The sequence below is a fragment of the Euprymna scolopes genome, chromosome 30, assembly GCF_053919585.1.
Source record: "Euprymna scolopes isolate OS-2025 chromosome 30, ASM5391958v1, whole genome shotgun sequence".
NCBI lineage: Eukaryota > Metazoa > Mollusca > Cephalopoda > Sepiida > Sepiolidae > Euprymna > Euprymna scolopes.
The window spans coordinates 102,896,694-102,918,769 of record NC_136511.1 but is presented as its reverse complement, the minus strand read 5'-3'; the positions used below and the strand labels follow the sequence as shown (position 1 = coordinate 102,918,769).

The following is a 22,076-nucleotide window of genomic DNA, read 5'->3' as shown; positions in this document are numbered from 1 at the left end:
CAATTTTTTCATCCCATAGCTAACATTGCTCAGCATTACAACTTCTTCATAGTACATAGGTGCTGGCAATATCATATATATATATATATATATATATATATATATATATATATATATATATATATGCATGCATGATTCTAGTCTGTAGCAATACCAATGCATAACGATGTCTATGTATACCCAAATATTGAAATTTTATTAGTGAAATAAATTCGTATTAGTCACCGTTGAACACCTCGATTCTTTATATTATTTGGATTATTCGAACTATTGTTTTCATCTCACAAATTTGTGATCGATATAAACATCCGACCTTCTTCAGGTGTATCTGATTGAACAGGGGAGTCTTGCTGTCCAACTCAGACACAATACGAAATTAGAACTGGAACTCTTTGTTCATGATGGAACGAGAGTACGTTATACGCTTTCTTCCCGTTAGCAATGATCGTGTAGAGGTTTTAAGTAATTCGTAATTCGATTTTGAGGATCAATTGCACTGAGGATTGAACCTTCAATCTCCAGAACGCTGTTACTTAGAACTGATTATTATTTCAGTCCTTTATGCATTACGCCAGGTACGTAATTAATTAAAAGTTAATCTTTTGTTTTAGTCATTTCTTTCTAAAAAATAAAACCTTTCAAAACTCTCAGCGAACGTCTTCTGTCTACCTTTCTGTGCGAAGAAAAGTTTTATTTATCTAGTGAAACGCATAAAACGCTTGACGACCATCCGTGGAATGAAGCAATCATTAGACGAGCAGTGATCACAAGGCGAGACGTAACGGTAGCAACGACAGTTGAAGAGAAAGAAAGACGGCGAAGTAAGTCAATCACACACACATATCTATCATAAACGTTGGGATGGTCGTTTTAAAGTTATAAGAAAGAAATTACAAATGTAAAAGATGTGGGAATTCAGTAGCACATATATAAAAAATGTTTAGAAAGCTACACACACAAATCAAAAGTGCTCAATACAATATATGACTCATTATCTCTCTCACACATATCTCTTTACACACACGCACACACACCTACACTCACATACACACACACACACATATATATATATATATATATATATATATATATATATATATATATATACTATGAAAGCAAAATCAAGGCTTCAAAAAGGGTGTTGATGTCAATAAAAAGTGTATTTCATTTTACGTTACAATTGTTTCCATGGCCAGTCGAACAATTTCAAACATTATGTCGTTTGAAAATTTTCCAAGGCCAGCATTTCTTCAGACTTTATGAATAAACACACTTTTGACAATAGAGCATTTTTGAAGAGAAAGAAAAAAACGGAAAAAGTTCCCTTAACGGAATAAAGCATGTGAGACACCTTTACCTTTGCTGTAGTTACGGATTTTGCTTTCACAGTATATAAATGCTCAATTATGAAATATGATAATTTTGTAGCTTACTCGTTAAATCAACTCTTTTGGGCTTAAAACTCATTGGTATATGAAAATTTAACTGAATTACACGAAATCAGTATATCACATATAAGTCTATATATATATATATATATATATATATATATATATATATATATATATATATATATATATATATATATATAATTTGCGGTTATTGTTTTCCAGGGGTTAAGCAACCAATAAAGTTTAGTGAGATCAATACAAGAGTGCTCAATACCGAAGTAGAGTAAGGTATACTCTTTATTTTTTTTACAATGTCCCTCAATTGGTCTACTGAAATTTTAAAACTTCACATATACACGTACGTTGTAGCCCCTATCAAGTCTCAATCAAATTTTTAATGATGTTTACTAGAAATATTCGACAAAATTAAGATTATGTGTTGTGTTGATGTCCTTGCTTCAACTCTTATGCTATAGAAATGTTGTCACCGTTAATACGACTTAAGCGAAACAAATAAAACGGAATTAATAACCAGCCTAATTTTAAACTTTTATTTTAACTTTTTGTTCTAATTGAAACCAATAGTTTTCTCTAATATATTAAACCACTCTTAACCATAATTTTTTAATTACGAACTCTAGACTCTAACTACTTTCAACCTCTCACAATCACCAAGTATATTATAAATGTAAACAGTAAATGATATGCACTTTTATATAACATAAAATAACTCTAAAATATTTTATTTATATCTACTCCAAATGAATACAGAACATGTATGTGTACATGTACATATGTATATGTATACATATGCATATATATGTATACATAGATACCTTCAGATCGGTTATCTAGAGTTATTTTATAGTTTGACTTATTTTATCTTTTGCCGTTTGCACCTCATCTTCTAATTTTTTTTATTCATTATTCCTTACATTTTGATTTTTTAATTTTACTTTAAACACTTTCTTCCCACTATCGTTAACATTATTAATCAATATGGTTATTATTAAAAATTACCATTATTAATTATCATAAATATCACAGTCACCAACATGTTTATCCCCATTAACTTCTATTTTTAATTATCATTATCACAATTAGAGTAGATGATTATATCAAAGCATGGAGATAAATTAATTATATACATTTTAGGATTTTATTATTATTATTATTATTATTATTATTATTATTATTATTATTATCATCATCATCATTATTATTATTATTGCTGCTGCTGCTGCTGCTGTACAAATTTCAAAGCTTCGCCGTAGTAAATTAAGAAAAAATTATTATAAGATATGGGAGTGAGTGGTGAAAGTGGACGGGGATGAGGGACGAATGAGAAGGAGAAAGACATGCCTTAGAATCACCACCAATAAACCATTTATAGTTTCCACTTTTCGTTCTTCCTTCCCCCCTTTCTTTGTTTCTATATTCTTTTCTTTTCTATCTCTTGCTTCTTTTCCTTTTCTTCCTCATCTCTTAACGTCTTCACTGATGTGTGTAAGAATGATAGTGACGGAGGAGGATATACAAGAGGGCAACGTAAGTCATACATTTTCTGACTACATAAATTAAAAACATTTTTATAGCTGAATAACCCCGATTAAATCCGAAACCCCTTTTAGCATAGATATGTCAAATCCACATTCCCCTAATGTTTAAACCTATACACACTAGTATTTTTAAAATCGGGGGCGGGGGATCAAATACGCATACGAATAACTTTCTTTCTAGTCTTCCATTACCTCTACATCAAATCCGCACCCCTAATAGTTTTTTTTTTTTTTTTCACAACTGATTTTAACTCTCTGTGACGAGGAAAACGTGATATTTTCATTGCAAAGTTTGCTTTCGTATAAGCTGTATCGCCTGAAGAGGTTTCTAGTTATTTGTAACTAGCTAGCCGAAATATGCTCATGAATGTGTAGCAACATATTACTGCTTATGTAAAAAGAAATAAAGATATATGCGTGCGTGTGCATGTTCGTGTAAATAGAAAGAAGAGCCATATATGTGCGTGTGTGTGTACGTGTGCGTGTTTGTGTGTGTGTGTGTGTGTGTGTGTGTGTCTTGCTTACATACCGCTCGTCGATTTGACGTGATGTGTGAACATCGGCTTTCAAGAAATCGATTGAAGCCCTGAAGAATGGATTCGGCTTCGCTTCCTGTGTATACGGATCAACGTAAGTCTCATCGGCCAAAAGATGGGGCAGAGCTGTGAAGGGTTTGGTCCAGTCCCAATAAGGGACGCCAATTGGAGATCCACGGGCAACAAGGGCATTTTCGAATTGCATAACGACAAGCCTGTGCCAGTGAGGGAAGGTGGCCATCCCGTGGATGCAGCAGGCTACTCTATTCAGGGCGTCTGGACGAGGACATTTGGCCGGAAGTCCGTGGAATTCAGCCAACGCTTGATAGCCGTTAATCGACTTATCGGACATGAAACGTTCCATAGCAACTCGCAAATCGTATTCCTCTTCGTTGGTCAGAGAACTGATGTCTTTACGGAATTTCAAATGGCTGGTGTCCATATGTACCATATCAACTAGAAAAATAGAGAACACGCACGTGGATTAAGAAGTAAAACAAGAAGAATGCACAGCCAAGCATATAAATATTAAATTAATAGAAATAAGTGTATTATTTAAAAATATATAAGTTTATTATATATGTACAAATTAAATGAATGATGGATACATTTTAATTTTTTAAACCTCACTGTTGAATTTTTATACAGCGATGAAACCTTGTCATATCAGTAATATTTTGATATCATGAATATATATATATATATATATATATATATATATATATATATATATATATATATATATATATATACTTGAAATGTACAGATACAACTGTTTGTAAATAAAGTTTTGGGTATGAAATATAGAATGGTTCTATGAATAACTAACGTTTACAGTATGTTTTATATATATATATATATATATATATATATATATATATAACATACGGTAAACATTAGTTATTCACAGAACCATTCTATATTTCATATATATATATATATATATATATATATATATATATATATATATATATATATGTTATGAGGATCAAACGTAAACATACATAAATATTAAGTTAATAGAAATAAGTTTATTATTTTAAAATATATAAGTTTATTATATATGTAAAAATTAAATGAATCGTAGATGCATTTTCATTTTTTAAGCCTCACTGTTGAATTTTTATACAGCGACGATGAAACCTTGTCATATCAGTAATATAGACTGTTGAATTTTCATACAATAATATGTGTACATATATTCGATATACGTATTATTTGGGTGTGTAGGAAAGTCTTGTGCGTAGCGTATGGTATGTGTGTAAGGTATACGTATTTTGTTTTTGCATATATATATAACTGACAATGTGTAAGGATATGCGTGAAGGGGTTATATCTGCCAGTCATGATGAAAATAAAGTACACGATTAAAACGTATTCAATCTGGCATCCTTGATAGCTATGGCCTCGGAAGTTTATTTTTCTGGAATATTTTCTGTTTTATTTTTTTCGGATTGGTTTGAGGCAATTTAATATTTTGTTGGTTTCGCAGCCCAGTGGGTATATTGAAACGCAGGTTAATTCGCACAAGTTTTTTAATGTTTATATAAGTTTATTAATTTATAAAGCTTCACTTCGTATTAAACATTTTTGAATGAATATTAGTATTAAGATTATTTTATCAATATAATCGAACACACACACACATACATACACACACACACACACACACACATATATATATATATATATATATATATATATATATATATATTCATGCGTTTCAGTGATAAATATTCTTTAACTTATTTTAATTAAGAATATAACAGTTTTGCTTAATAAATAATATTAATTATAAAGATTTTTATTATTATTTACCGTCTTTGAAGTCTTTCTCTGGAATATAAGTAACCACCGGGCGAGGGATGACTTCAGTCGGCATCAACGTTCCATTAATGGCGGTCACTTCAGCGATAACGTAGTAATTACCGTCGAGTTTCAAACCCATCGAAGTGACTTTGTCGGTGATTTCATGAAGGTAAGGATAAGCGAAATTCCAAGGCATTTCGTTAACACCTCCAAGAATGAAGAACTGTCCGGCATCATGATCACAATTGTCGCTTTGCCTTTTGTCTTTGGTAGGAATACACAACTTGATTCTAACATTGGCCGACGTCTTGATGCCACCCAATCGGAAATTGGCAAATGCTCTGGCCTTTGTCTGGCGTTCCTTCAGCAATGCATCAAGTTCTGCAACTGACATTCCGTTCAAGGTAACGTCGTCATAAGCATATCCCAAATGTTCAGATTCAAAAAGGCTGCTGGCCTTAGCGTTGTCCTTGGTGATGGCAAAAGGATTGGTATCGCGTCCAAATGGTTCCATTGGACTATGGAACAAATTCAGGCCACAGTTGGGTCTTGTTGACAATCCTCGGTGCTTTTGCAAAGCTTGCCACAAAGCAAACTGTCGTTCAACATTGGAATGATGCAAAAAGAAAAGCGGGTCATAAGACGTATATTCAAGACTGGACATGGAATGCGTGAATCGTCCTCCGACTAAATAATGGATCGGGTTGTGAGCGACTTCAAACTGTACTTCAAAATGACAGTAGTCTTCCTGTTCCAGAGCATTCAGGACGCCCTCCAGTAAAAAGTTTTTAGCGCCTTCTTGGGAAGCCTCATAAAGTCTAGCATCGACAGCTCTAGCCGTGACTTTATTTTCAAACTTGATCTCACCGGAGTAGAAAACGTTCTTCTTGGCTTTTTGGCCATTTGGGTCGATAAACAGTGGATGCTGCACTAACTCAGGAAGGTGATCCATGGGTTTTGTCCAATCCCAGTAAGGAACACCAAGAGCGGAACCATGCGCAGCCAATGCTTGCTCAAACTGCACTATGTATAGCCTGTGCCACAACGGGAATGTAGGCATACCGTGAAGACAGCACACAATGCTCGAACCATCGGCAGCCTTACAGTCAGCAGGTTCTCCGTGGTAGGCAGAGATGGCCTGGTAACCCGTGGCGCCTTCATCGTCCTGCATACTACGCAGTGCCACTTGCAGGCTGATAATTTCTTCATGGCTCAAGGTGTCGACGTTTTTACGGACTAAATTGCCTACAAAGGAAAGAAAAATAGAACATATAATATACAATATGAGTATTCAAGATAAAACATGAAGCGAGAAGGCCATATATTATTAACTGCACTAGTCTTAATATACCATAATATGTATTTTAGGTAGGCTCGTGCATCGTTAGATATTGTCGATGTTATTAATATTTCCAAGTTTAAAAATGTTTAACATAAGCAGGTTAACAGACTAGTAAAAATGACCAGATAGATATATCTATAAAGCCATCAATATTTCGATTCAGTCAAATTATCCTAATCGGTTTGGGGGCGCATTTAGAAAATAATGATAATTTAAGGTTAAATACAAAGATTAGTGAATAAATGGTTATTTTTGAAATATTGTTCGAAAAAAATATGGATGACAAAATTGATTAATGTAATTCCATAACTAGCTTATATTAATCCACGCAATTAGTTGTAATTTAAGAGTAGGGATGAGGGATTCCAGGAGAAGAAAGTATTTTACAGGCAGACAGGTTATGTACAAGGTTAAAGGTTACGAATTGCTGCCAGAACTGTTTGTTTGTGAAAGAAACAAACAAAAAGAAAATTGTTTATTTGTTAGGTTATTTGTTATGAATTAACTTTGACATCGGGAAGATAAAAACAATGTCGCAGTTACATAATTATGACATATTTCCTTTTGCACTTGTGTGTTCTCATCCGCGGACTGATTAGCGCGTTATTCGGCTTAAACACATTTTTTAGGGTACTACTTCCAGCCACCTGTTTTTGCTCTTGTTAGGACGAGAGAACTTGATCAAGAGAGGCTAACTCCTTTGCTACATCAAGCGGAGTTACCTCCCTCTTTTGTTATGTTAGTTCTCGCAAACAAACAAACGACAATTATAAGCATGTCTTTGTCCAGGAAAATAACTGATGCTTCGACAAGAAGTGAAAAAATAAATTGGATTTGGGGGCACCACTTATGAAGGCCCGAAAGCCACTCGAGGATATGGGTCGATGAATGCAAGGTGGTAGTGTAATAATCGTTAATAGTGTAAATTGGATAGAGTTTGATTATTTATGGAGACAGCTCAACAAGAACTTGTTTACATTGGATATGAAGGAAACCATGTTGTATTCAACCAGGAAGCATGCCAGCGGAACAGTGTTCCAAGGGCGGACAGTCCTGGGAAAAAAAGCTTTGTTCATAGAATCTGCGTTTAGATTTAGGTACAGAGAGTGAGGAAAATCATATATAGTGGTTGTAGCTAGTCAAGTGTTTTTGTAAAGTTTGGCAAGACAGCACCATAGATTGGAGTTCAGTCGAGCACTTGCCATGAAAATAGATATATAGACAGGCTCGCAACGTCTCTTCCGCGAAAGAGTTAGATTATTCAGACAACGTGAAAATTAGTCTTAATCGTGTTACAGAAAGTTAGTTAATTATCTTTATTTGATGTTACAATTAGTTTATTATTTAATTAATACAGAACAACATGGATGGATAGATTACAATAGAGAAGGTAAGAGTTAACGTTAGGTAAAAATTAAAATATTTATTCTTAGTATGATATAAAAAAAATATATTTATAAAATATTTGTTATATTCATCCACAAAGAGACTGTTTCGCCATATCAAAGCTCTTCAGTGCAGCGAGAGAAGTATGTGCCTTAAACTGGGATCAAAAGACGGCCATCGAGCTGACAGTCGAATGCTAAAACTTTGAGTATTTTCTACATGTGTTTGTATATGAATGTTTTGTATTGTGTGAGGAAATGATGATGTAAATAAAAGGCGAATAATTAGAGAATTAGTGAATGGGATACTATGATGTGAATGCTTAGATATAAAAAGAGGAAAGATGGAAAGAGGAAAGAGAGAAAAAAGAGGAAATAGAGAAAGAGGAGAGAGATAAAAAAAAAACGTAGAGACAGGATTGTGCTTTTTTGGAGTCTACACTAAAACGAATATGTATGCATAACAAATTATCAAATATTATCAAATATAAGTATCAAATATAGTAATACATCAGTAGTTGGTTTAAATAATGAACCAAGTGTTCCAGAGAGAAGAGAGTCTGACAGCCAGACAGACTAGTCGAGGAGTTATATGTCATGAATTGATCTAGGATCTCTTTCAGAGAAATAATGTGGATATAACGAAGAAGATTATATATATATATATATATATATATATATATATATATATATATATATATATATATATATATTCTGCAAGATACGTACCATTTGCTCTGCTCAAAAGTGACATCCAAACCTGCAAAAGATATTTTTTAAATATTTAAAGAGTAAAAAAGTTAAATATAAAAAAATGTAACACGTAATAATAAAAGATAAAATATTTTTTAAATTCATAATTTAATTTTTTAATATTTAATTTTTTTTTTTAATTATAGTTTTTAAATATTTTTGTATATTTTATGTTTTCATTTTTCATATTTAAAAAATTTCAAAAATTAAATGAAATAGAAAAGTATTAGAATATTATATATTCTGTCACGCTTAAGTTCGAAAGCATTTTAGTGGATTAACCGCTTTTAAATCGGCTACATTATCCTCATCTAACAATTCCAAAACATAGCACGCACATTTGTATTATTTGAATTATTTGATTGTTTTCATCTTGGATATTATTCTCACGACGTTTCGGCCGATATAACTATAAGTACATCCGCAATGACCTGTGGCGCAATGGATATAAGTGTTAGGCTAAGTTAGTTTTCTGGAGGTTGATGGTTCAATCCTCAGTGCAGACGATACTAAGAATACAATTACGAATTACTTAGACTCCCACCCGGTCATCACTGATGAAATGGCAGAGAAGGTAATTCCTAGGAGGATTGTCCTATTGCAACTGCCCATGAATATATTTTAAGAAATGTTTGTTTCTAAAATTCTGGCATTATTTTCCGAACAACCTAATTTAAATGAAGAAATACGAAAAATTCTTGCATTAATAGTGAATTCAGAACGCTCTACTGCAACTCAATTATACTTTACACAATACTGATTATATATATATATATATATATATATATATATACACACGATATCATTTAAAATAGACTAATTTGCATATTGATTTTGCAAAAGGACATTTCATTAATTAACTATTATTTGTTATTGTTTTCGAATTAAATTATGCTTACGATTTGAATTTAATACATAGTTATGTTTCTCAATATTGGTTTTGCTCAAATGTAACTTTACGTAGAAGAACAAGTTGCGATCTATTTTTAAATTGCAAGCGAAAAGACAAATTAATTTCTTCTCACTTTTCTTTAAGATCACATTTAAAAGATAAATAAGTTTTACCAAAATTTCCGAAATGTTTATCTGTATGAATAAATGGAAAGTTTTTGTTTCGTGCTTAAAATAAACTTACGAATATATTTATCATTTTTTTAAATTAATATTTCAAGTATTTCAAGTATTTCAAGTAAGTAAATTTACGAAGCTACAGAGAGCTGGCAAAGATAGTATTTATGTCTATATAAATTAGCTGATGTATCCATCCATGCCGGGTTTCTCAGTTTTCCTCGAATTTTATACACAAGAAATATTATAAATTTTAAAAAATATTCAGGTATTGATCGATATCGGCTAGGAATAGTAAAAAAAAATTAATGAAAAAGTAAGTAAAAATTTTTTTTAAAATACACACACGTTTCGCAATTTTCGCCATATTATTTTATTTCCATGAACATATTTAGTGTTTATGGTTGAGATTTTCAATAAATTGCGGTCTATTTCTAAATTGCAGGCAATTTGATTTATGTCGAAATTTTTCTGATACCACAGATAGTAGTTTGATTAGAGTTGGGTTCTGGTGTAAAGGTTGCGAAATATCCCGACCCTAACTCTGCCAGGAGTCAAATAATCCAAGGTCATAAACTGTAGACTATAAACCTGTGCGCATGCGCTCTAGTATAGGTATAAGTAGATTCCCTAGAACAGGCAAGTCTCTTCAGGGTCATATGAGTCGATTTGTATCGTCATGGGGGGCGCAAAAGTTGAACACATTAAAAAAAAAAATTCTACTATCTTTTCAATTTAGAAACCTACGGAAAAATTCAAGTAACAGTTTACATAGTTTGTACATTTAAAAGAGAGATAATCCTCAAAATTCAAAATAAACCATTTAACTTTCAGTTTAAATTAAGGATGGCAGCACCCACACGATAAAAATATCATTTTAAAACCGTTAAAACTACACATTAGAATAAGGAAACTTTAGTTAATTATAGTAGTTAGGCGCACCCATACAAAATAAAACATTTAGGCTAAATTATTATTTAGCTTAGATGTGTTATTTTTATTTTTATTTTTTATAAAACTTCATTTGGCTGAAAATTGTATCCTCTCACTTCTACGCCGAAACGTACCAAACCCCTGGCAATGAGTTGTAGGAGAAAAGCAGATCATTTGTGCGTGTGGGCTGCAACTGTGTCCGCAATGAGCCGCGTCCAGCCCGCGGGCCGCGTGTTTTACATGCCTGCTTTAGAAGTATAGCCGTCATCAGAACTTTCTCAAAATACACTCTCGGGAAGTATTAATACTCTTAAATAATCAGCAACTGACACATAAGCACATCGCTCCTTGTCAGCAGGTGGTACAAAACTAGAATCAATAATGTCATTAGGTTTTGCCGAGTCAAAAGTGAAACGGGCCTTCCACCTAGCATCAATTTCATCATGACATGTAAATTGTTCAACTTATTTTTCTCACATTTCTTCTCTCTATGCTTCTTTACGGTCATATTTGAAAAATAACTGCGCAATCTATACGTATAAATCTGAAAGGTTTTGCTTTGTATTTACAACAAAGTTACGAATGAAGTGTTAATTATTTTAAATTAATGTTCCAAGTATTTAAAATATCAAACTTTGCTAGAAAGAACTAAATTGTCTTTCATCGATTGAATTAAATTTCGTATTTTGTAAAACAAAACAAGAGATGACAATGAGCCAATTATACTTACGACGAGGATGAAAACCCTGAAGAGCGGGCAGTTTCTGAGGAAAGTTCCCATCATGACTTGGGTGTGTCCTTCCCTAAGGTCTGCTGTTAGACCTTTGTGATGAGCAGAGCGAAGCACACTGTTTATAAAGGATGCGCCAGCCAATCAAATCAACCCGATTCACGATCGCGCTATCAGCACCATCGACATTTGACCCGGAATCACGTGATCTTCTGTTCTTTCTTAATTCTTGTTGCTTTAGAGCCACGTAAAATGACAGCCTGCCCCAGTCCGGCCCCAACCTCATATAACGCCCACCACGCAACCCCTGGCTTTTATAAGATTTATAGTCTTTTTAATAGCTGGTAATTTTAAGAGCCATCCTCAAAATTGATTTTTATCAGTAGGAATAAATAAATAAATTAATAATAATAATAATAAGAAGAAGAAGAAGAAGAAGAAGAAGAAGAAGAAGAAGAAGAAAGTAAAAGGTTATGACTTTCTCTTGAAAAAATGCATTTTTATCTCCCCCCCGCACGATTAACACTTTGTTAACAAAAATAATTTTGTGTTTTAAATTTATTCTCTAAAAATGTTCACGTGTATGCATTTCACTAATCAACCGTAGATAGGTTCATAGGTATGCAAGTTAGGATTTGCTAGTCCTATGTGGAAATCCTTAATTTTTACATTGTATAGTTCTCTGATCTATGTAAAAGGTCCACATAGTTTGAGCCACTTGTAAACAGTAAATTTTAAAAATAAATCTTTGGAATGTAGCTTTTTGTTTCCATAGCTTTTTAGATTGTAGAACAAGCAGGGAAGTCTGGCGTTGTCTGGGATTGAATGAGGATCAACAAATGTTTCACCCTCCCATATTTTTATTCTCATTGAAATCAGTGAAATCGCCCATTTTTTTTTTTCAGTCAAATCGATTAATTGCCTACTCTAGTTATGGACCCCACCCTCGGGAGAAAGTTCACATACCTCCCCGCAGTGACTTAGTCCACAATACATTGTAGACTATATTGCAGGGCTTGAATTAAATTTTAAAATGCAAAACTAAGTAGCATAGTTCCTTTGTGCTCTAAACAGGAACATTTATTTCGAATGCAACCCTGTCTTATAAATGAATTTGGAGTCTATAGGGAACAAAATTACACTCGCAAAGTTCCTTTTATATAATATAGAGAACCAGCATGGATACCCAGCGTTACCTGGGTGGACATGAAGTTCGGTTTGGACACAGCTGCTATACTAATGATATTCAGCAACCCTCACAAAAGAACGGAATCGCCCCAAAAAGTAGGTGACACCTACTTCCTCACCAGATATTTCAGCAGCCTGTGCGCTGGAACTCCCTCTAAGAAAATGAATTAATTCAAACAACTTTTCTTTCAAGAAAAATAGTCGCGATGTCCGTTACTGGCAAACGCATTTGCACATCGGACCATAACGACTTTTGACGTCATGACGCTTCAAAATAACGTTTTTCAACATACTTTCTGTTTGTTAGGCGTGCGTGACTTGCGAAAATCTCGACAAAAAACTGACCACCCCTCTCTTGCTAGAAATGGTCCAGTTAACCACCACAGAATTAATCTTTTTTTATAAAATGTTCTTATATTATGCGTCCGAGCGATCGTTCTTGCAGATTGTACCGATTTCAACCCTGTCCGATGACGTTGACGAATGTTTTTAGCGGACATAGGAACACACAAACACACGCACATACAAACAAACCGACGTTGAAAATTCATGCAATTGATGATTCAGAATATATGCTAATGATAGCACTCCATATTCTAATGTTTCTTTTCGGTCATCAGTTTGGAATCAGTTGGACTATGCAGATGATCTGGAAGTTGATTAGGATTCTCGATTGGGGTAACAAACAGCTTGCTTCGTTTAACCTTATTAATACATGTATTTCAATTGAAGGCATATCCGTTTTCTTCGCTGCGATTTTCATGGATGGCTCTTGTCTTGATGAGAAATCAATTTCGAAATTGCTTGGTATTTCTTTCTCGTTAGATCATTATTGGAGTCATACATTAGATCCATTACTCTTTCTACTTTTCGTAAGATCGGTTCTCTCTATCGTTCCACATCTAGGACTATCCTTAAACTCTTCAAATCTACTATCAGACTATGTACGAAATGTTGCTGTCATATTTAAATTTTTGGTGAATTTCTATCTCATACTAGTTTCTAGCTTCTAAGTTCAGCCTTATATATATATATATATATACATATATATATATATACATATATATATACATATATATATATATATATATATATATATATATATATATATATATATATATATGTATATATATATATATATTACAAGCAGTTCAACCCGGCTTTGCTCGGGCCCTATGTACTGTTCATAACTTTATGTGCATATGTATATCTATATTAAAAAATTTTGACTCATGGCCAGGTAACCTAAATCTAAAATTTGAGGTGTTCAGGCCTAAAATTGACGGAGGAGTTTTATGGAGTTTGCAAAGGTTAACGCTTTCAACTTTGACCTCTTAGCAGCAAAATTTTCGCCCAAAAACTGATTTAAAAGCTTGCTGCATGTCTGAATACCCTTTATATAAAATTTCAAATGTTTAGACCCAAAATTGGCTTAACACTTTGATAGGAACCGAAAAGGTCAAATCTTTTTAACTTTTACCCTTGGCAGCCAAATTTTCCGCCGAAAACCGATGTAAAAGCTTGACCTATGTCTGAGTAAACTTTATGTAAAATTTCAAATGTGTAGACCAAAAATTGGCTGAGTAATTTGGTAGAGACCGAAGATGTCAAAATTTTTAAATTTTGACCCCACTTTTGATCCCCTAACATTTATTTGTTTGGGCTCAAATCAAATAAAAATGCTTGATCCGTGTTCAAGAAACCTACATCTAAAATTTCAAGTGTTTAGACCAAAATTGGCGGAGGTTTTGGTAGAATTTTCAATGGTCAGATCGTTTAGCTTTGACCCGTTGATAACCAAATTTCTGGCTGAAAACCGATTAAAACGATTTTCCCACATCTCAATACACTTTATGTCAAATCTCCAGCTTTTAGACTGAAAATTGACAGAGTAGTTTGGTAGGCACACACAGACAGACAATTTCACTTTTATAGATATATAGATAGATTACGCCATGTGTTTTTCGGAATTTTATGATTATATTCCCTTCTCCCTTTGTTATGGCACATTTGATTTGTTAATCTACTGATCGCTATTTTTTTTAATTCATTTTCATGTAACTCATTCCAGTTCCAGTAAAGATCTGAATGCTTGTGAAATTCTATCTTGTTAACAATGATCTTGGTCTTAGCACGATTAAGTCAATAGACGTATTTTAGCATTAGTCATTCTGTTTAGCTCATTTGGTTAAGTGGATATATATATATATATATATATATATATATATATATATATATATATATATATATATATATATATATATATATATATATATGGGTGTGAAATAGCGAAACAGTACTGTATGTGGGTGACTATATATATATATATATATATATATATATATATATATATATATATATATATATAATTATTTTTTTGTACCACTAGTGTTTCATGAAAATTCCTGCCGATTGGGAGATTCGAACCCAGCCACGAAGCCACCTTTGACTCCATTTGTTAAGCCTCTACCTCCGAGCCACCATGCAACTGCCACGAACAAAGGGAATTGAGAACTAAACGCTCTATTCGGGCGCAATACATAGTTTTCGATGCTAGTTGGCTGCTTTTTTACTTTATACTTCCAGACAGTTCCTATCCTTAAGTATTCTTAAATAGTTCTAATGAAATAAAAATTATCCAATTTTAATATTAACATATTCTTACGCAATCATCATACGCAAGTGTATGATGATGTTCACACACAAACACACACACACACATACATATATATGTGTATGTATATATATACACATATATAAATATATATAGTTATATATGTATATAAACATATGAAGACCATATAGAGAAACATTGATATCCCTCTCAGAACCAACGTGAAGGAAGCTACTGAGTAAATGCATTAATCGTATCTGTTATGTTTTACGCATGCGAGTCATGGACACTGAATGCAGACCTACAAAAGAGAATCCAAATAGTAAAAAGTAGATGCTTTTTTGAAATCTATTAGACGAACAATAGACTCCGATCACTGTGAAAAAAAAACTCAGGTGGTATGAGCACGCAATATACTCAAGACTTGTAAAGACCATTCTGCAAGGAACACTTGAGGGGAAAAGAAGACGCAGCAGACAGGAGAAGAAGGACGATAGCATCCTTGATTGGACGGAGAAAAGCTTTGGTGTTACTCAGATACTAGCCCACAACCGCACCAAGTACAGTCGGCTGGTCCATCGTTCATGCATCACGCAATATCCCTACAACACTGGTGGGTTACGGGACTAATGAATGTGACAGTAACAGTAATATAAGCATTAAAACTGCTTACGCCGAATAATCTGTATTTCGATGTTAATAAGTCTTAACTGGAATGTAAAATCAAGTAAATATTAAATTGTCCAAAAGAAATGGTAAATTTATACAAACACCGTGACAGCGAATTAACCCTAACCCTAACCCTAACCCTAACCCTAAACCCTAACCCTAACCCTAACCCTAAACCCTAACCCTAACCCTAACCCTAACCCTAACGCTGTCACGGTGTTTGTATAATAATACCAAAGAAATAAAACAGAATCAAACAGAAAATCGACCAGCATACATTAAATTGACGATTAAAGAATATATAGAGAAATACTGTAGGGAACAGAAAAAGAACATCGCAATGAAGTTGATTTTGTACTGCGTAGTAAGAAAAGCGTCCAAAAAGTAACGCTTTCTATTTTTTTTTATCAGAGGAGGTTTGCAAATTGCATTCTTATTATGACTGAACTTATGCATTCATGATTTGATAGTTTTATCACTCAGTTGCAGATATTGACGGTATGTCATGGACGTGCGTTAGAAACAGAAATGTGTCTTTGAATTCATGGTAAAAGTGTGTTGAGAATGGTGGTGACTATGTAGAAAAAATAAATTCTGGAGCACAGATCGCCTCGTTTAATTACACCACTCCTGTCTTCGAAACTCATCCACTTTTTTAGTCAAACAAGTGAAGCATGCGTGTCCCCCTGGCAGTGCACAGTGAACGAGGCATAAAAAATGACTAAGTTCTGTATTTGCTCCCCCCCCCCATTTAGCCCCAAAAGTCCCCAGGAGACGTCAAATCCTGGCGAAAATGAACAAACAGTGCAGTTTTAGGTCTTTTGAGTTCTGCACCATGAAAAAAAAAAAGGAATGACTAAGTCCATCCTTTTGCCCTCTCCATTTAGCCCCAAAAAGGCCTTAATATATTTAAATTTGAGTTCCGTACTATGCAAAACTACTAAATAGACATATACAGAAAATTTTGAACAAATATGGTAAAATAGTCCCAAAAATGGAGTGTTTTTATTAGCCCTGTTATCGCAAAGTATAGACAAACAAAATTATATAGAAATCAGTTATTTACAATTTTTCAGAAAGTTTTATAAAAATCCAAGGCATCAAATTATTTTAATAAACAGAAAAGTATCAATTATAGCCATTTTAACCCGAAGGACACCCCTAGGAAAACCCGTTCTGTTACTTTTTACCACTATCATGTTTAATGTTTGTGCTAAAATTAAAAAAAAAATCCAAGGCATAGTTATTGAGAAAAGTGCGGATAGACGAACAGACGAACGGACGAACGGACAAGGGTGAATTTACATGTCCACCCTCCTATTGTCGGGGGAAAAAAAACAGGAAGCTTTACTTTTGGAATAACATTCGTAGATTATACATAACATATATTTAATTTGTGTAAGTTCTATTTATTCGTTTGCTATAGGAATGAAAATGCTTGAAATCATGATCGAAAAACATAATAGTTTAAACATTACTTGTTAGCTGAGCGACGGGAGTTCAATCCTCGTTCGAGTCACGCCAAACATTCAAACATAGTATTTCATGCCTTCTTGTTAGCCACTCAGAATTATTAGGTGAGGATCAGGGGTAAGTGGTGCAATTAAATGAAATAGAGTGGAGCTCTCCCAACATCCTAGTGTAGTATTCAATGAAAACGGAAACCTGCGGTCAACTCAACTACGATCGATTTTTTTTTATCTATTACGTAAAGTAAACTCGATTTTCCCGTATCACTTCATTCACAAGTAATGATAAGTAATTATTTAAATTAATTTTCTACTTACTTTTTCTAGAAATTCTGCTTCTTTCTTTTTTTTTTTTTTTTTTTTTTTCAATAAACTAAAGATTGTAAATAACCGACAAAAATCAATTAAATTGGTATTTTTTAACTAAAATTAACAGAACTGATAGGTTTCCTTTTCATTCAAACCAGAAATCGTTTAAGTTTTCGGAACAATTATTTTGATAAACAACGTTTGGTATAAGTCATCTGTTTTTATTAAACGATGTTTGCTATAAGTCATTTGTTTTAATAAACGATGTTTGCTATAAGTCATTTCTTTTAATCAACGATGTTTGCTATGTCATTTGTTTTAAATAAACGATGTTTGCTACGTCATTTGCTTTTAATAAACGATATTTGCTATAAGTCATTTGTTTTTAAAAAACGATGTTTGCTATAAGTCGGTTGTGTTTAATAAACAATGTTTGTCATAAGTCGTTTGTTTTTAATAAACGATGTTTGCTGTAAGTCATTTGTTTTAATCAACGATGTTTGCTATAAGTCATTTGTTTTTAATAAACGATGTTTGCTATAAGTCGGTTGTGTTTAATAAACAATGTTTGTCATAAGTCATTTGTTTTTAATAAACGATGTTTGCTTTAAGTCATTTGTTTTAATAAACGATGTTTGCTATAAGTCATTTGTTTTAATAAACGATGTTTGCTATAAGTCGGTTGTGTTTAATAAACAATGTTTGTCATAAGTCGTTTGTTTTTAATAAACGATGTTTGCTATAAGTCATTTGTTTTTAATAAACGATGTTTGCTATAAGTCGGTTGTGTTTAATAAACAATGTTTGTCATAAGTCATTTGTTTTTAATAAACGATGTTTGCTGTAAGTCATTTGTTTTAATAAACGATGTTTGCTATAAGTCATTTGTTTTTAATAAACGATGTTTGCTATAAGTCGGTTGTGTTTAATAAACAATGTTTGTCATAAGTCGTTTGTTTTTAATAAACGATGTTTGCTTTAAGTCATTTGTTTTAATAAACGATGTTTGCTATAAGTCAGTTGTGTTTAATAAACGATATTTGCCATAAGTCATTTGTTTTTAATAAACGACGTTTGCTATAAGTCATTTGTTTTTAATAAACGATGTTTGTTATAAGTCAGTTGTGTTTAATAAACAATGTTAGCTATAAGTCATTTGTGTTTAGTAAACGATGTTTGCTATAAGTCAGTTGTGTTTAATAAACAATGTTTGCTATAAGTCAGTTGTTTTTAAATAAACAACGTCTGCTATAAGTTGTTTTTATTAATAAACGACGTTTGCTATAAGTCAGTTGTGTTTAATAAACAATGTTTGCCATAAGTCATTTCTTTTAATAAACACTGTTTGCTAAAAGTCAATTGTATTTAATAAACGATGTTTGCTATAAGTTATTTTCTAATAAACACTGTTTGCTAAAATTCATTTGTTTTTAATAAACGATGTTTGCTAAAAGTCATTTGTTTTTAATAAACAACGTTTGTTATCAGTCATTTGTTTTAATAAACGGTGTTTGCCATAAGTCATTTGTTTTTAGTAAACGACGTTTGCTATAAGCCATTTGTTTTTAATAAAGGATGTTTGCTATAAGTCAGTTGTGTTTAATAAAGGATGTTTGCCATAAGTCATTTGTTTTTAATAAACAATGTTTGCTAAAAGTCAATTGTATTTAATAAACGATGTTTGCTATAAGTTATTTGTTTTAATAAACAATGTTTGCTAAAAGTCATTTGTTTTTAATAAACGATGTTTGCTATAAGTCAATTGTTTTTAATAAACGATGTTTGTTATAAGTTATTTGCTTTTAATAGACGATGTTTGCTATAAGTCATTTGTTTTTAATAAACAATGTTTTCTATAAGGCGTTTGTTTTTAAATTAACAACTTTTGCTATAAGTCATTTCTTTTTAAATTAACACCTTTTGCTATAAATCATTTGTTTTTAAATTAACAACTTTTGCTATAAGTCATTTGTTTTTAAATTAACACCTTTTGCTCTAAGTCATTTGTTTTTAAATTAACAACATTTGCTATAAGTGATTTGTTTTTAAATTAACACATTTTGCTATAAGTCATTTCTTTTTAAATAAACAACGGTTGATTTAAGTTATTTTGTTTTTAAATAAACAATATTTGCTATAAGTCATTTGTTTTTAAATAAACAACGTTTGGTATAAGTTACTTCTTTTTAATAAACAACATTTGCTATAAGTCATTTCTTTTTAAATAAACAACGTTTGGTATTAGTCATTTCTTTTTGTTGTTGTCGTTAACTATTTCCTCTTTTACTAAATCAGTAAAACTAGAGGTGGGAGAACCTAACCCTCAAAAAATATAGAGAAGTCGATTTTATTGGCTTACAAAAAATAGAGTAAATATTTATTTTAAAATATCGATTTTAAAATATCATGGTGGAAATCATTCGTTTATTGAATTGTTTTTGTTTTGTGTTATATTTCTCCCGCGCAATCCCGGTACATAGTTCCTGATAGTTCTGTTATATAAAGTAATGAGTGTCCTGAAATCATCATCATCATCATCATCATCATCATCATCATCATCGGTTTAACGTCCATTTTGCTTTAAGAAATCAACTTCCAAATTATCTTTGGCTAATTATTGATCCCCTTTTCTTTCAAATTCATTTTTAATTATTATTTCCCAGATTTTCATTTATCTTCCCCTGTGAACTGGACTTGCTACCTAAACTGTTCTACATCTACTAAATCAAGAACCTTCAACAATTCTCTTAACGTTTTTATACCATCGAAGTGTCCTGTTCTGCACGCAACTTCCTATACTGTGCAGATTTAATCTTCATTTAAGGTTATCAAAACAAACCTGTCTTTAAGAAACAAAAGATTTTAAACTGCCAAGTTAATTCGTCCCGGGTTAACGTCGAGTTTTCATGCTGGTTTTACATAACGTCTTTCTTCTTTTCATTTAATGATTTACTACATGTCACAACCAAATAGATGGATGCTTTTGATAAACGAATACCGTTTCGTGACGTCACATGTCATGTCATCAGTAAATCATGCAGACGTGACAATCACTGACGGATAAGTAATTTGGGGGTATCAATAGATCAATCTCTTTTGTTTTTTGAACGGGAAGTTTATTACCAATATCATATTTTTAGGTGACGCTCTCCATATCTGAAGGCAGCAATGTCCGTCAGTGTGTCCGTCGACCTGTCCGTCTGTTTGTCACACGTCAGTATTAAATAACATTTGTATTGCTACACTAGCACATGTGTGTACTACATTTTGGGATATGCCCAAGAATCTCTGTAAAAACATACAGCGAGTCGGTTCATCTGTCACGATTAAGTTTTAAATAAAACGTTGATCACTAAATGAGCGAACTGAATAGACGTATCTTGTAATAGATGCGTCCAACCATTTTTGTAGAAGGTTTTGTTTATCGGTTAGTCAGTCACGTTTCAGTTTAAAATGCGTAACTTGGAAATTGTCTGTAATTCTCAACTTCAAAATATCATTTTCGTTGGTCTGTCATGTTTATATTTGAAATAGCATTTTCATTGGTCTGTTATGCTTAAGCTTTAAATATCATTTTCGCTTGTCTCCCACGCTGAAGCTTGAAATACCATTTTCGTTAGTTTGCCATGCTCAAGTTTATAATATTAATTTCATTAGTCTGTAATGCTTATGTTTGAAATAGCATTTTCGTTGGTCTTTCATGCTGAAGTTTGAAATAACATTTTCGTCAGTTAATAATGCTTAAGTTTCTTAAGTTTGAAATAGCATATTCATTTTTTAAACAGAATTTTCATTGGTCTGTCATTCCTAAGTTTGAAATAGCCTACAATGTGGAAATGTCATTAACGGACACTATTTTTAGTATGTAATGGGGGATATGTTTGTAGAAAAGGAAATATAATGTGGTTTATCAATGCCACAATATCATGACTATCGGTTCTATAATTTTCACTTCTCGACAATTTTTGTTTCTTAGTGTTCACATATCATGACCGATGCCCCATACAAAGGAGAAGAATTGCTGCTTTCTGGGTCGGTTGTTTTGCGCGAATGGTATGTTGATATTTTCAACCTTCTCGAAGAATTCATCATTCAACTGTTAATAAAACGTATTTACCTTTATTCACGAATATATATATATATATATATATATATATATGTATCAACGGCTATATGTCTGTCTGTTTGTCTCCATATTTTCAAACTCTATCTCCTCCGAAATTAAAAGTCGCAGAGCGCCGCTAGGGGCAGTTGGATTTTTTTGCGGACCGTTCTTTTATGAGTTTTTAGAAGGTTTAAATAGTTTTAAAGGGGGTCAAAA

At 32.5% G+C, this 22,076-nt stretch overlaps 1 protein-coding gene across 1 annotated transcript in view; it reads right to left on the bottom strand.

The window, feature by feature from the left end:
• Window positions 1-22,076, bottom strand: part of LOC145254554 (uncharacterized) — a 143,876-nt gene that overhangs the window by 37,295 nt on the left and 84,505 nt on the right. The window contains exons 14-17 of the mRNA XM_080113079.1: window positions 11,507-11,631; window positions 8,752-8,782; window positions 5,305-6,540; window positions 3,480-3,942 (exon numbers count right to left, since the gene is read on the bottom strand). Coding sequence (XP_079969205.1) covers window positions 3,480-3,942; window positions 5,305-6,540; window positions 8,752-8,782; window positions 11,507-11,631 — 1,855 coding nt within the window. The remainder of the gene's footprint in view (window positions 1-3,479; window positions 3,943-5,304; window positions 6,541-8,751; window positions 8,783-11,506; window positions 11,632-22,076) is intronic.